This window comes from Arachis ipaensis, chromosome B7, assembly GCF_059453495.1.
Source record: "Arachis ipaensis isolate K30076 ecotype BB chromosome B7, ASM5945349v1, whole genome shotgun sequence".
Lineage (NCBI taxonomy): Eukaryota > Viridiplantae > Streptophyta > Magnoliopsida > Fabales > Fabaceae > Arachis > Arachis ipaensis.
The window spans coordinates 117155527-117171886 of NC_142442.1; the positions used below are offsets into that span (position 1 = coordinate 117155527).

Below are 16360 nucleotides of genomic sequence, written 5' to 3' on the forward strand. Positions count from 1 at the left end.
AAAGGAAAGGCTAGATTGAGTAGCAAAGAATTGTTGGCACACTCTCTTTGTCGTATAAAGCCTTCTACTGTTGTCTTTCTTCTTCACTGACTTAACCGGTTCTCCCTATAGGAAAACACTTGATTGAACAGATTTCTCTTCCATTACTCCCTCCAACTAGATCCTAAGTTCTGCCGATTCTAACCGTGTCATCCTATGTGGTGCAATCGAAACTGATCCGGCTTCCAGCACTAAGTCTATCACAAACTCAACTCTTTCTGAGGTAGAAACTCTGGTATATTCTTAGGAAATACCTCGGAAAATTCTCTCGTAATAGGGATTCGGTCTAAACTTTGCTTGCCACCTAACTAATTAGCAGTTAAAAGATATACCCAGGTCATTCCTCTCCACTACATTCCACCGTCACTGAGTTCAAATTATAACTTTGTGCAACTATCAACACTCCTGATCTCTTAGATATAACTCAAATTGAATGCTCGAAATAGTTCAACCAGCTTCCGCTACATCACTTTGATTGTTTGCCCATAAGAACCTAGCCATTCCTCTACGTTAACCCAAAAATCCCCTTATCTCATTAGCTAAAAGTCATCGACCGATAACTCATTTGAAAATCATGATCCTCATAATCTAATCACGTGTTATGAATAAATGCTACAGTCTAATATTATGCAAAGCAGTCGAAATTCAGTTACTATTTCACAATTATCTTGGACTTGAGAATCAGACTTGACTGCATCCCGGCTCTCCCTATGTGGACAATTCCAAGACATAAGGCCCTGGTTTCCCGCACTTGTAACATACGCTTAGCTCGGCCCTGCATGGTCTGTCTAGATGATACCTTTCGCATCTTAGGCAAGTCAAATCATTTGAATGAGTACCAGTATGCTCTTTTGCACTATGCTCCCGAAAGTTGTCATTCCTTCAGTCATTGTTTTGGCACTGAGGATGTGGAGTGACATAACCATCCCTTTTGAAACTCTGGCTCCTTGGTGTAATCTTCTTTCTTTTCTCCTTTTCGTAGAATTTTTGGCGGTCACTCCTTGTCACCACCGTCCTTCTCGAGCATTTTCTCGTTACTTGACCTGTGTTAACCAACTCCGAAAAGCTCGCTATCTCCATTGGTACCACTACACTTTGACCATTATCTCCACCCTCATGTTCATTACCACTTTCCTTGCCATCTCCAGTTTGTTGTCCCATCAAATCCACTACTCAATTGGTCGCAATAGCAGCAGCATTAATGGTAGCAGCCACGTTTGTCATTGCGGCTACAAAGTTAGTCAGACTACCTACAATTATGGTTATCTCGTTATCTCTTTGTTCTTGACCTCGACCACATCCACGACCGCACCCACGAGATGCCATTTGGTTCCTGTTCACACTAAACAATTGATATCAAGGTGATCAGTCGCAATATGCTTCAAAGTTTCAAATGCATGCTCATGAACTTTATGCTATGTTTATCACTCAAATATCCTAAATAGCATACAAACACGACTCAGAGTATGCTCATAAGCATAGTCAGTCCATTTCTTAGGCTCTACGGAAATGAACTACTCTGATACCATAATGTAACACCCTACTTGTTCCGAGGTGATACCTGAAACGTTGAGGTCGATCTCGGACGAGGTGTCCTGATTCGGTAGAGTCTGTCGTGCCCGACTTGTTGGAGCTGAGGTGCCGCCGGTCCTTGATCACTAGGGGGAAGGGTGGTGGTACCTACAAGAGACTCCGATACTTAAGTCAATATGGGCTTTAGGCAAGTTTTTAATAGAATTGGAGTATAACTTATACCTGGGTGCTCCAATGTATTTATAGTAGAGTCAGGTGACCTTTTTTAGGGAGATAAGTCCTCTTATCTTATCTTATCTTTTTCTTGCTGGTCAAATCTTATCCTTTGGTCACCACGTTCTAGGGGACGGTGGACTTCCATCGAGTTGGGCATCTCTGAGCCTTTTCTGTGGCCTTTCGACTTCCTTTAGGAGAAGTCGGGCTGTAGGTTAGGCCATCCTAAGAGGTCGGAGCTCTGGTTTCTTAAGCCTAGACCTTGTGCTCGGGAGGGGTATGAACAGTGCCCCTACTTGAATTTCGGCCTTTTTGAGAGGTCGTGCTCATTCTGAGCCTCGATATCTTTTTGGGAGGTCGTGCTCAAGCATTCTTCCAGTTGGTCGTGCCTCAGGTGTCGTTATTTTTCTCGGGTCATTCTGCATCTTTAATTCCTTTATAAGACGCGAAGCGTTTTGCTTTAAATGCTGCACTAGTCACGAGCAAAACAACTTCTTGGTTTTACACGAGCGCTTTTAAGTCTCATTAATTGGGATTTTATTCCTTTTGCCGTTTCGATTTTCCCTCCTCTCACTATGTTTAAAATCTTAGAGTTGCCTTCATTTTTCACTTTTCCTTCTTCCGCCTGTTTCCTCATTCAGAAAGAAAGCTTTTCCTTCATTCTTTCTTTGAATGTCCAGTGCTCCAAGATCACTTTTTTCGTTGACTCTGAGGATTCCGTTCTTTCTGTGGGGACTGTCTCGCAGCTCGCCGTCTGCTTTCCTGTTTTTCTTCTTTTTCTTCAGGTTGGTTCCTCCTTTCCTTTTTCCTCCTTTTTATTGATGGTTGTTTTAATTTTTTGCTATGATACTTGTTTCTGTTGGTATTTTGTTTGTTGGGTTTTGTTTCAAACTTTATAGTGAGGCTTTGTAAAGTCTTTGATTTTTACTGTTGCTGGTGAGTGGCTAGGGTTTATAGGCTGATATGCTTGTTTGTTCTATGCTTACGTTGCCTCCAAAGGGTGCCACCGTATCGCAATGCTGGTGTTTGCGAGGCTGGGGCGCCCTTTTTGGTGTCTTCTTCTTTGCTGTTTTGCCTTTGCCGGTTTCTTTCTTCATTTCTGTCCGAGCTACTTGTGGTGACATTTCTTTGTTTTCACTGTTTGTAGGTGTAGTGTATATGTCTCGTAAGAATCTTGTTGAGATGTCTACAAAGATCCCCCCTGGTATGGCTGATTGGGTAGACTTTGTAGTTCTATGTTGTGTGACAGTGGTAGATTGGAAGTTTTGTGAGAAGTTTAGGAGGTTCCACAAGGTGTGTGAGAATAGGGAAGATGAAAAAAACTATGAGCTGATTGCCCCCGACCCCGAGGAGAGGGTGTGCTTCCCTTCTTTGAGTCATTCCGAGCGTTCCTTTTTTTACGTTTATGATTGTTTTTTCACCAAGTTGGGTATTACCCTTCCCTTTACTGCCTTTGAGACTGATATCCTCTGGACCTGTAACCTTGCCCCTACTCAACTCCATCCTAACTCGTGGGCTTTTATGAAGATCTTTCAGCTTCTTTGTCGCGAGTTAGGTGTCCGACCTTCTATCCAACTTTTCTTATTTCTGTTTGTGGTTACTAAGTTTGGGGCGACCAAGAAAAAGGCTTCTTGGATCTTTTTTAGGGCCACCCAGGGTAGGAAGGCGTTTGCTATTTTCGATGACTTCATGACTTTAAGAATTTTTATTTTAAGATCTGAGCTGTAGAGAATGTCCATCCTTTTTTCTTAGATGTGAATGAGAGCCTGCCTTTCCCCTTTGGTGGCAAGAGAACCCTGTAGTGCCTAAGTATACCCTAGAGAGTCTAGATGAGCTGGAGTGTGCTTTCGTGGGAGTGTTAGAGGAGTATTGGGGTCGGGCTCCTCACTTGGACACGAAGAAGTTCTTAGGGGATCCCAGTCTTCTCCGGTCCGAGTTAAGTAGTATTCGACCTCTTGCTCTACTTTTGAATCTGTTTTGTTGCGTTTCTAATGATGTTTATTTTTTCTTTATTTTCAGAGATGGCTTCGGGTTCTAACTCCATGAAAGTTTTACGCAAGACTAAGAAGACTGTGGCCGCCCAGAATCTCCAAAGGAAGGCGGCCGGGGAGGGCTCCTCTCAGCTTCCTCCAAAGAAGCCGGTCACAGGTCATCGCCACTCCTCAAGTTCGTTTGGTTTCTCTTAATCCGCCTTTAGAGGAGCATCTTCCTTCTTCTCCTTCGGGTCCTGCTCCTAAGAAGTAGAAAGACGTCTGGTTTGATTGATATTACCGATGCAAACTTTGATGGTCTAGCCTGGAGTGAGGATTATGTTGTGCCCTATGCCTCTGCTCCTACTGACGACGTATTTATCCGCAAGTATTTTCAATGTATGGCTCGCAGTTGTGTTAAGATGGTTGGTCTGCACGCCATTTTAGCGAGGGAGTTTGAGAAGTCTCCTCTTAATACCACCAGTTCTTTTCTGGGTAGTGCCAAGGCTAAGTTCGAAAGAGTTAGCGGGCTGAAGGCTAAACTGGAGGAGAGGGTTACTGCTTTAGAGTCCTCATTGGAGAAGGAGAAGGCCCGAGCTACTAAGGCGGAGGCCGCTTCCAAGCTGGCAGAGAAGATGGCGAAGATGGCCAAGGAGAGCTATACTTGGGCTTATGGTGAACTTTTGGATGTGAAGGAGAGACTTTAATCGGCACATGATGATTTTGCCGTGTTGCAAGGTCAAGTGGTGAGTGGGATGGCTCAGATGTATGAGAACCTGAAGGACCAGGTCCGGGTTCTGGCCCCCGATCTCGACCTCACCTTATTCAGCATGGATAATGTAGTTTTAGATGGGAAGATCATCCCTGCCATGGATGAGGATGAGGATGAGGTCCCTGTTCATGAGCTTCAGGCGAAGGCTCCCCCGGCTTCCTCTGCCGAGGTTCCCCGACCTGTGGTTGATCCTGACATGGAGATCTTGAACCAGGCTGACGGAACCGTTGGTGCAGTTCCGATATCTATGATCCCTCCTTCTCCTACTGATGCAGTGACCAGCGAGAAGCTTGACTCTCTGTGATCTTTGCTTATGAACTTTTTTATTTTGTATAGTATTTTGATGTGGCCCAGTCTGTGGGTCTTTAAATATTTTGTTTAGAATGATTTGTAGGCCTTTTCTGACTTGTGGCGGTAGTTAAAACACTAGTTTCCCCGGACAACTAAAAAAAAATTTAATGTTTAACTTGAACTATTTTGGCTACTTTGTAGTTCAGCCGGCCTTCCTTAAGTAATGTTCATGACGAACTTTTACCTTTTTGATACGAATCGAGTCTCTCCGGATTTTTGGATCTTATGTTTCAGCCAATTTTTATAGCTTTTTAGGTAGTATCCAAGCTGTCCTGCTTGCATGTTGATTGATTCGGTTTGCTTTTTAGTTGCCTTTTGGAAACTTTCTAGCTAATGTTGGCATATTGGGCCCTTAGTCGTGTTCGATCAACTTTCCCAGGTAGTGTTTTTTCCGAGCTTTCTACCTTTTAGTTGTTGTTTGGGCGACCTTTGAGCCTTTTATAGCTGGGCTTGTAGTTGCTTTCTGCATTTTAAGTAGTGTTCCTTTCGAACTTCTACCTTTTAGCCAAGCAACTTTTGGGAGTAGGTTTTGAACTTCTACTTCAGAGTCCGACCTTTGTGTGGTTGGGTGGGCGCTATTCCTTTTTTAGTGATCCTTTTGATGGTCCGACTTCTCTGTCGGGCTTCAAGTTATTTCTGCAACTCCTTTTTCATCCGACCTTGTTGGGTCGCTTTATGCGAGTTGCTTCTATAACTTCTCACATTAATTTGAACCTCGTCGCTTCACCTTGCCGCTCTTTTCTGGTCGGATGGTGATTTTTGTGTTTTTTCGAGCATAAATTAATGCGCCTTGGTAGGAAATTTTTCAAGGAATGGTGGAGCTTATTAAAGTAAAATGTAATGAATTGAAGTAAAATGTAAATAAGTTTCTATACACACATATTTATCGTGTGAGTCGGGCTGCCTTTAGGTCTCGGCCTGGTGTCTCGCTAAAAAACCCTTTGTTGGGAAAAAGAGTACACCTTGGCTCGAGGCCTTTCTAGCTATAGTACCTTCTCAGGTTACAGGCGTGCCAAGACCTCAAGAGCTCCCGCCCTTGGAGGTCGGCCACCTTATAGTAACCTTTTTTCTAGTACTTCTATGATCTGGTATGGTTCTTTCCAGTTGGCGGCTAGCTTTCCTTCTCCCGACCTACCTGCTCCGATGTCATTTCGGATCAGGATAAGGTCATTGGTAGTGAACGTCTGTTGGATTACCTTTCGGTTATACCTTAGTGCCATTCGACACTTCAGGGCCTCCTCCCTAATCAAAGCTTTTTCTCGGACTTTTGGGAGCAGGTCGAGCTCTACCTTTTGTGCTTGGGAGTTGATTTCCTCATTGTAGAAGATTACCCTGGGGGATCGTTCATCTACTTCAACGGGAATCATTGCCTCCATTCCGTAAGCAAGTTGGAAGGGGGATTCACCCGTGGTGGAGTGCGGCGTTGTCCAAGATGCCCATGGAACTTGGGGGAGTTCCTCGGCCCAGGCTTCCTTTACGTCCTGTAGTTGGCATTTTGTCCCGGCTAATATGACCTTGTTTGCGGCCTCAGCATGTCTGTTAGCTTGTAGGTGTTCTACCGAGGTGAACTGGTGCTTGATTTTCAGATCGGCTACCAGGTTTTTGAAGCCTGTATCAGTGAACTGAGTCCCATTGTCCGTGGTGATAGAGTAGGGGATTCTAAACCTTATGACAATATTTCTGTATAAGAATTTCTGACTTCTCTGGTCGGTGGCGGTGGCCAGGGGTTCTGCCTTGATCCACTTTGTGAAGTAGTCTATTCCTACGATGAGGAATTTGACTTGTCCTGATCCTCGGAGAAATGGTCCGAGGAGGTCGATCCCCCACTTTGCGAATGGCCAGGGTGAGGTGACGCAAATGAGCTCTTCAGATAAGGCTATGTAAAAGTTGGCGTGTTTCTGGCATGGAGGGCATGTTTTGACGAATTCGGCCGCCTCCTTTTGTAGGTTCAGCCAATAAAAGCCGGCTCGGATCACTTTCTTAGAGAGTGCCCGAGCTCCGAGGTGATTGCCGCACATGTCACTGTGAACGTCTTCCAGGACCTCCTTTGTGGCAGAGGTCGGTACGCACTTTAGGAGGGGTGTTGAGACTCCTCTTATGTACAAGACGTCGTGTACCAGCGTGTAATGCTGTGCTTCCCGTACGAGCCTTTTTGCGTCTTTCTTTTCCGTAGGAAGTGTTTCAGACTTGAGGTAGTTGATTATAGAGGTCATCCACCTTTGGTCCTGGTCCGATATGCTTAACACCTTTTCTTCCCTTGAGGTTGATGGGTGCTGCAAGATTTCTTGGATAAGGCTTCTGTTGTTGCTCCCCGGCTTAGTGTTGGCCAGTTTTGAGAGTGCATCAGCTCGGGCATTTTGTTCCCGGGGTATGTGTCGGATCTCATATCCGCCGAAATCCTCGAGCTGCTCCTTGGTTTTGTCTAGGTATTTCTTCATAGTGGGGTCTTTTGCTTGGTAATATCCTTTGATTTGTGAAGTGATGACTTGTGAGTCATTGAAGATGGTGAGCTTCTGGACCCTAACCTTTTTGGCCAGTTTTAAGCCAGCCAAGAGGGCTTCATATTCCACTTAGTTATTTGACACAGGGAACTCGAACTTGAGAGATAGTTCTATCTGGGTTCCTTGGTCACTTTCGGCTTTGTTTGACGAGCCGTTGAGATACAGGTTCCACGAGATGGGAGTTCCCGGGGTGTCGGTATATTCGGCGATGAAGTCGGCTAGATACTGGGATTTTTTATGGCTATCCAAGATTCGTATTTGAGATCGAACTCAGACAGCTCAACTACCCATTGTAGAATTCGACCGGCCAAGTCCGTTTTCTGCAGGATGTGTTTCATAGGTTGATTAGTGTGTACTTGATAAATTCCAATTTTGTGACTTATCTTGTGCTTAATTTGGGAGATTTTATCAACTTTTCTCACATTTATTCAATGAAATTTGTGCTTAAGTGTGAAAATATGCTTTTTAGGCCTTAAAATAGCTAAATTTAATTCACCTTAATTCCATTCGATGCCTTGATATGTTTGTTGAGTGATTTCAGATTCATAAGGCAAGTATTGGATGGAAGAAGTGAAGGAAAAGCATGCAAAATGGAGAATTCATGGACAAACAAGGATTTAGAGCATTTAGAGCGATGTGCACGCATGACTGATGTGCACGCGTGAAGAGGAGGTCGTCCAGGCATCGCGTACGCGTGACAAGGAAAATGCCAGACAATGCGTACGCATGACCTATGGGTACGCGTCACAGCAGGCACGTGACCTCATTAAAGTGAAAACGCTGGGGGCGATTTCCGAGCTTCCCAGGCTCAAATCCAACTGATTCCAGAGACTATTTCATGCAGAATTGAAGATTGGACAAAGGGGGGAGCAATTAGTTTTAGGTTAGCATCATGTAGTTTAGTTTCCTAGAGAGAGAAGCTCCCTCTTCTCTTTAGAATTAGGGTTCTTGGGTTAATTTTCATCTTAGATATAGGTTTAAATTCTTGTTTTCATCTTGTTTCTTTTACATTTTCGTGCTCTAGTAGTTCAATTCTCTAGTTTTTTCTTGTTAATTTCTCTTTTATGCCTCTTTTATGTTGATGAACTCTTGTTGGATTTGGATTTTCCTTTAATGAAATTTGATGTTTGATGTTCTTTTATTGTTGATTTGAGTTGTTATTATTGTTTCTTTGCAATTGGGTAGTAGTAGATTTTATTATTTCTTACAATTTATGATGCTTTTTTTTATGCCTTCCAAGTGTTTGACAAAATGCTTGGTTGGATGTTAGAGTAGCTTTTTGAGCATTCTTGGGTTGGAAAGAGAAATTGGACAATCTTGAGTCATTAATACCCAATTTAGATTAGTGATCTAGAGTTGTTAGTTAATATTATTTCCATTGACTCTAATCTCTTGCTAATTCAATTAGTAAGTTGATTAGGATTTTTGGATTGAAATTAACTAGTCTTATTTGACTTTCTCTCGTGTGAAGATAACATTGTACTTTCTTCCATTGTTGGAGTTGACTAAATAGGATAAATTTTTGTTAATTATTGTTATGATTAGTGAATAGGATAGAAAGCCTTAATTCTCAATCCTTGCCATGATTGTCTCCGTTTATTACTTGTTTCTTGAGTTGTTGCTTTATTTTTTTGCTGTTTATTTTCTTGCCCCTTTTTACCAACCTAACCCCTTGGATACCATAACCAATAATATGCATACTTCACTGCAATTTCTTGAGAAGACGACTCGAGACTAATACTCTCGGTTACTTTTATTGGGTTGGACTTGTGATAACCAAAAAGTAAACTCTGATGGAGGATTGTTTGTTGGTTTAGAACTATACTTACAATGAGATTTCATTGAGAAATTTGTTACCAACAACTTTCTTACATCAAGTTTTTGGCACCGTTGCCGGGGAATTGCAATGTGTGCTTGTTATTGGTTATTGTATATATGTTGTATTGTGAATAGTTTGCTTTTTGTTTGTTTGCTAGTTTTGGTTTAGGAGTTTGTTTTCTTTGTTTCTTATTAGATTTTGTTTTTGAGTTTTCATTTTCACCATGAATTCTCACCACTTTGGGTATGAGTTTGGTTCTAACTATGTTGTAGGGAATGGAAGCTACAATGACAACATGCACCAAGGAATTGAAAATCAAAGGTGGAAGGAGCCCTGAGCATATAGACAACCTTCTTGGCAACAACCTCCTCTAGTTTCTTATGGGTATAATCCAACTCCTAATGCTTACCAATCTAATGGATGTGGTGACCCTCATTGTGGTTGTCAACTGTAATCACCATATGCCTATGAACCTTCTCCTCAACATAGTCTTGAACCACCATACTCACAACCCCCTACCACCATTCACCTCCATACGATCCTAACCCACATCCACCATACCAACAACCATATGAGCCATACTTAGAGCCACCACCATTCCAACATCAATATTCCCAAGAACCGTCAATTTCATACACACCACCTTCATACTTTCACCAAGATGAACCACCTTCCAACTATAATACCTTTTCCTCAAACAATGAACCCTCTCTTGCACCACCACCTTTATTGGACGAATCTCTCCAACCCCTTATGCAAGAACAATAAGAACTTCTAATTCATTGCCAAAAGTAAGGGGAAGCCATGGCTACTTTATCCAAAGTGATAATCCAATTGGCATCATTGTGCTAAACTATCCAAGATACTCTTATTGTTAAATGTGGAGGATTGGTTGAGGAGCATAATGAGAAGGAGAATTTGGAGCTTCAAGGTGAAGAAGAGGAGTTAAAGTAAGAAGTGCAACAAGAGGAGGAAGTTGAGGTCATTGATGTTAAGGAAGTGGATAAAGAGTTGAGGGAAATTGATTAAGAAGTGGATTCCATCATTAGTGATTTTTTGTCTACATTGATCAACCCCCTTGATGATTTTGTTGAGCCCCCTTCCATTGGACTAGAAAGCGATGCTAAGGAGGATGTGCAACCTCCAAGGTATATGTTAAGTAACGAAGGATTGGAAGAAGTTGAGCAAGTAACAAGTCTTGTTATTGAAGATGATTCTGCACCAGCCAATGTGTTATTGGAGATTGTCGAATCACCCTCATTGTGTTGTGAATTTGATGTTGCAGAGACTAATACACAACCTCCGACACATGATTTAGGCAATGAGGAATGTGTAGAAGAAGTTGGTGGACAAGGAATTAGAATTGAAGATACTTGTCAAGAAGTGGAGGAATTTAAAGAAGAGCACAAGGTAGTGGACCTTGCATTGTCAAAGTGTGGGGAGGCCCCCCTTCCTAAATCACCATCATTCCTTACATCATACAAGTGGGTAAACCTCTTATCTCAAAGTTTTATCATCCCACTTGAATATGGCTTGCTTGAAACTGATGGTCAACTTAGAGCTCTCTATGAAATGGGAAGTAAGAGAAAGTTGGCTAGTGGTCGGTACCGCAATTTAATGTTCACTATGGTTGAGTTTTCAAGTTCTAAGTGCAAATAGTGGCATAATACTCATTTGAGAAGATCTAGGAGGAGAATTTGGTGCCTAAAGGAGAATTTCATGTGCTTGCCACCCGAGTGGAATAATGACGATCAATTAGAAGATGGGTGTAGAAACAAGATTTGGGATCCTGACATACATGAGGATCAATTGTGGAAACTCCAAGCTTGTGGAAAACTCCACCAAAAGTTGGTGCACTTGGTTGGAAAATTCTGGCAACCACTTGAAGTCCAAATATTGGTGGAAGGATGAGTTTAAGCACAAGCCTCCTTGATAGGAGCCTCCCAATTGTCCAACTTAAGGACTTTAAATAAATGTGCTAGGTGGGAGACACCCCACCATAGTAAACTCTTTCCATTTCTCTTGTAGATATAATCAATTAATGAATTGAGTTGCCACGGTTAGGTAATTCTTTCCTTTTATTATTTTGTATATTTTGTTTTGGTTGCTAGGTTGTTTGTTGGTTTTATGCTTCGAATACGGATGATTCTTTGAATTTGAGTTTTTGTTTGAATTGCAAGTTTTCTCAAATTTTGTGAAAAATCCTCAAAAACTCAAAAATATTGCTAATTTGCATTTTGGTTGATTTGGAGTTGTACATAATATTAAGAGAATTTTAAGTTCTGTTGTGGTGTTTCTAAAAAAAAAAAATAAATCACAGCTCATGCGTGCGCATGCTTGACGCTTACATGTCACCTTATGTTTCTTGCATTCCACGTGCATGCGTAAGCGACGCGTACACGTCGATATGCTGTTGCGCCTGCTCCATACAAAATCCAGAGTTGCACAAAAGGGGCGCTAAATTTGTGCGTTTATAACAATTGGGCCCCACGCGTACGCGTGATTGACGCGTACGCGTCATGCTCCTTTCTCTCCCCTCACGCGTGCACGCCGACGATGCGTACGCATCATACCCTCTTTTCCTCCTTCGACGCTCACGCGTGAACGATGCGTACGCATGGAGTTGAATCCACTAACACCCCTGACGCATGAACCCTAGCCAATTCACATAACTCTTTCTCTTCTGCCTCCAAGAACCAGGAACGCCACTGCCACCCCCTGACCTCCGCAGCCACCACCGCCCGCACTAGTCCGGCGACCCTAGACTGTCGCCGACCACCCTTCCTCTTCCCTTTTCTCCTCTTCTTTCTTCTTCCCTCTCTATCTCCCTTTCTCGACCGCCCCTCTATTCTGCAACCATCACAACCGCCGCAGCCAAGCCTTCGCCGCTGGCGTCCTTTCTGACCGCCGCTACTACCCTTCTCACTTCTCTTCTCTATTCAAGTTCGCCACATTCCTTGATCCTCCAAGCACTGCTCCCTCTGTTCAGTGGCTTTGTACTTCTATCATCACCGCGGGCCACCATAGTCGCTTCTGTGGCAGCATTGTTCGGAACCGCTATTCTCTCCCTTCCATCTCTATTTCGTATCCTTTTCCGCTTCTGTTCACTCTCCTAGGTTCCAGTTCCCTCTGGTTCAATTTCTGTTTCTATTTTTGTTTTTATTTTAATTAATTTCCATGTTAGTATTAGTTGATTAAGTCTCTGTTTGATTAGGTTAGCTTAGATTGCATGTGGTTAGGTAGTTTTAAGATTTTGGTTAGTGGATTTAGGTCTGATTTGTGCTACTGATGCTGTCAGGAATGGCTGATTTTTGTTTGCTTTGTTGAGTGATGATGATGTTGATATTCTGTGATATTTTACATGTTGCTGTTGTTGCTAATTTTGGGTACTACTTGTTGTTTGATGATGTTCTACTAATAATGCCAATTCATATGAGTTTATTGTGTTTAGCTCTTATTTAAATCTATCCTAAGCTCATATGGATTGAAATTTCTACTCATTTTTGAATATGCACCTTAGTCCATATGAAATTATGGTTGATGATTTTCTCTGAATTGTTTTGAATTCATATAGGTTGAGTTTTGCTGCTTGTTTTTATCTGGGAATGTCCAATTTACTGCCGAGATGCTGCCGAAATTTTAAAAAATTTTTATGCTATTAAGTGCAAATTATGAATTGAATTTGGTGTTGTTTTACCTTGGTACATTTTATTATGACCAAGTTCAATTCATGATTCATTCGGTCAGCATTTTCGCATTTCTTTTAGTTCCCTTTCACGAGCATTTGTGATTGACAGAATCAAGGAACTATTTGACGGATTTTTGTGTCAAATAGGGCCTTGGTTAACCAAGTCAATGCGAACCTTCTGTGCTTTCAACCTTTCAAGTTTAAGTCAAAACCTTTTTAGCTTTTTGGTTCAAGTTCAATTTCCACCTTCTTTAACCAATGAAGTTATTTCCGTAATTTTACCATTTGACTTGAACTTGTTTCCTTTTAATTGAGGTTCTTATGTTTGTAATAATTGGTGCTTTCTACTGGTGTAAACCTTTTAAAATAGAAATTGTTTTCAACCCTCTTTTGGTTATACCAAGTGCATATTTCACTTCTTTTACACCAATTTTTACAAATTTAGTTACCAACTTCATTGATGATGATCTCACCCCTTTTTGCGTTTATAGTGCATAACATATTTCATCATCAATGACTTGAATCGTCTTCATGAATGTGAGCATGCTTGTTTTCAAAAAAATTTTTATCCTATTTTTGGTTAAGTTCAGTAATTATCATGCCACTAATTTCTAACCCAGCTTTCTAACTTTTGACTTAATTGACTTTCTGACTTTTCTTTTAGTTTTTCAAACGAACTCTTTTATATTCTTTTGGGCGTGATAATTATTGTTTCTTAACAAACAAGCATCATTACTATCATTGCATGAATTCTTTGTTTGTGTTTCTGATTGATGTCTGAATTCTATTTTTCTTGCATTCCACAAAATTTATTTCTTTGGCTCACTTCATGAATGTACCTCAATAACCTTCTGTTTCTGGTTTTCTGTTTGTTATTTATATACTTGCTTTTCATTCCTCTTCTTTGCTTAATATTATGTATCCATAATTTCTATTTTCAGGATCTCTGACAAAGGCAAAAGAAAAGCCAAGGCCACCACCCGCAAAAGGAAGAGGTCTCAGTCATCTACTGAACCAGCGAGCTTCGGTCCATCTGAGAAGCGTCTTTCTGAAAAGGAAAAGGCGGATCAAGCCATGCCTGTTACCAACTCAAAGAGGTTCACCAATCTATATTGTGAGCTCCGATTTCTGCACTTTAAGGAGCGGAAGCTCATTCTAGAGAAAAAGCTAGTTATTCCCTCCGATCTGAGGTAGTATACTGAGCGCCGGATTGAGGAGAGGGGCTGGGCCTTCCTAGACAGAGAGCTAGCTAGAGTGAATGAGTCCTAGGTCTAAGAGTTCTATTGCAATTCCTTCAGAGACAGGAAGGTCATGGTCACAGAGGTGGATATTAAAGAGATCCTCCACTGTCAGCCTAAAATCAGTGATAAGGATGCTTTTCAAAGGGCTGGGGAGGAGTTGCATAGCATGACCTTTGATTATGATGCACTGCATAGTGTGGTTGCCCAGTCGGGTGCACCTTGGGAGATGGATTCCTCTAAAGTGAATCCTAAGGGCATGAAGTTTGAGTATCTGACGAAGGAGGCTAAGGTATGGTAGCAGATCCTGTCCCATTATGTCATGCCTAGCACTCACTTCACCGAGATTCCGGTTGATATGCTTGTCCTGATTTGGTGCGTCCTTGAGGGGAAGGAGCTGTACCTTCCCCGACTTATCAAAAGATTCATGTGTCGGGCCCATATTAGGGACAACCTCCCTTTTTTATGTTTAGTCACACAGCTCGCTCACCGGGCTGGGGTACCTTCGCTACCAGATGATGAGTCACCATCAGCAGTCCACGGCAAGGAGAAAGTTATTCCGTGGGGGACTTGGGTTGGTGACCGACCATAAGCCCAGCGTAGAGACCGAGCTGCCATAGCAGCAGCATCTGAGCCAGCTTCTTCTTCAGCAGCAGCCGGACCCTCGATAGCACCATCAACATCCATTAGGCCAGCACTATCTTCATCATCCCAGCCGACCTACCGTCTTGTCAGTGCTTTTTTGAGTGCATGGATCAGATAGAATGTCGCAACAAGCGACGTTATGAGCACCTGAGACAGATGATAGCAGCATTGGGTGTCGACATTCCCTCTGAGCCCGATACTCCTTCCGACCAGTTTGAGGCGGAGGAGGAGGCTCAAGAGGAGGAGGCTCAGTAGGCAGAGGCCCCTACACAAACTCAGGCTCCCACAGAGATGCAGTAGACTTCTGTGGAGCCACAGCCACAGCCAGAGCCACAGCCTCAGCCAGCTACAGACGTTGACCCTCTCACCCAGCCTGAGTTGCAGCATTGAGGACGATGCTTTCTTCTAAGTGTGGGGAGGTCACCGTCTTCGGCGGATTTCATTTTGGTGACCATTTCAGACATTCTTGTTTTATTTCACTTTATTTTTAGTATTCGCACTTTATTTTACTGCACTTTCAGCTTTTGTATATATTAGTTATTTTGGATACTTTTGAGTTTACCGCATTTTGTACTTTGGCTTGTATACTCTAGATTTTTAGTTGGATTTGTATCTTTTAGTTTAGTAATATATATATATATATATATAGCTTAGTAGTTGTGATTTGGAAAAATGTGGATTATTGAGCTTAGTTTACCCTTTTGCATATGAGAATTTGGTTTGGTTGAAAAAAAGGAGTTAAACTAAGGAATTTTAACCTTTCTCAATCACAACATTTCATTTAGGATATATATAACAAGCTTAGTCAAAATAATGAAAACTTCAAGAATTCTATCTATAGAGCACCCCAATTGATTTGAGTAAATTTTTTTTAGAACTTGCTTGAATTATATATATTGTGGAATATGTTGAGCTAAGAACACATAAGCATGTGAGTTTTGAGCCTAATTGTGTCCTTATATCATATAACCACTATTTTCATTCTTGTGTGTATTATTCTCTTTCTATGATTGTAATATTTGATTTGTTTGATTCTTTATGTCCATTATTTTGTGTATGAATGCACTTATATGATTGAGGCCATTATTTCAAATAGCTCACTTACCCAAATAGTCTTACTTTTTATCTTCAATTGTTAGCCAATTTTGAGCCTATGCTAAACCCCTTTTATTCTCAATTTTAGGACATTACAAGCCTAAGTGAAAAACAATAATTATCCCTTGTTTGGATCTTTGATTAGCTTAGGCTAGTGAGAGTGTTTATCATTTAATTGTGGGAGAGTTGGAAACATTGGGTAGAGATAAAAATGTATTTTTATATTTTTGTTGAAAATTTTAGGAATTGGGTACATACTCATGCATTAAACGTTTAAACAATATGAATTGGTACTTTTTTTTATATAAGTAATAAAAAAATGTATAAAAATAAAAAGGAAAAAAATAGAAAGAAAAAAATAGAAAAAGAAAAAGAAAAGCAATAAAAAGGGGACAAAATGCCCCAAAGTGAAGTTCAATAATAATCAATGCATATGGATTGTGATAAAAAAGAGAATGCATGAGTGTGTGAAAAAGTGAATAGGTAGTTAGGTTTG

General features: G+C 41.4%; 1 protein-coding gene across 1 annotated transcript; it reads right to left on the reverse strand.

Moving 5' to 3' along the window:
- Window positions 1-5930: 5930 nt before the first annotated feature.
- Window positions 5931-7316, reverse strand: LOC148553849 (uncharacterized). Its single transcript, XM_088494897.1, has 2 exons — window positions 6996-7316; window positions 5931-6620 (listed from the first exon to the last, which is right to left on the reverse strand). Exons 1-2 carry the CDS (start codon window positions 7314-7316, stop codon window positions 5931-5933), a joined length of 1011 nt encoding a protein of 336 aa, XP_088351023.1.
- Between the last annotated feature and the right edge of the window lie 9044 nt (window positions 7317-16360).

What these genes read in the sequence shown, in the direction of transcription:
- LOC148553849 (XM_088494897.1), bottom strand. Translation starts at nt 7,316, where the DNA reads ATGAAGAAATACCTAGACAAAACCAAGGAGCAGCTCGAGGATTTCGGC. An exon ending in AAGCACAGCATTACACGCTG is followed by an intron (nt 6,621 to 6,995) that starts GTACACGACGTC and finishes TACTTCACAAAG; the next exon opens with TGGATCAAGGCAGAACCCCT.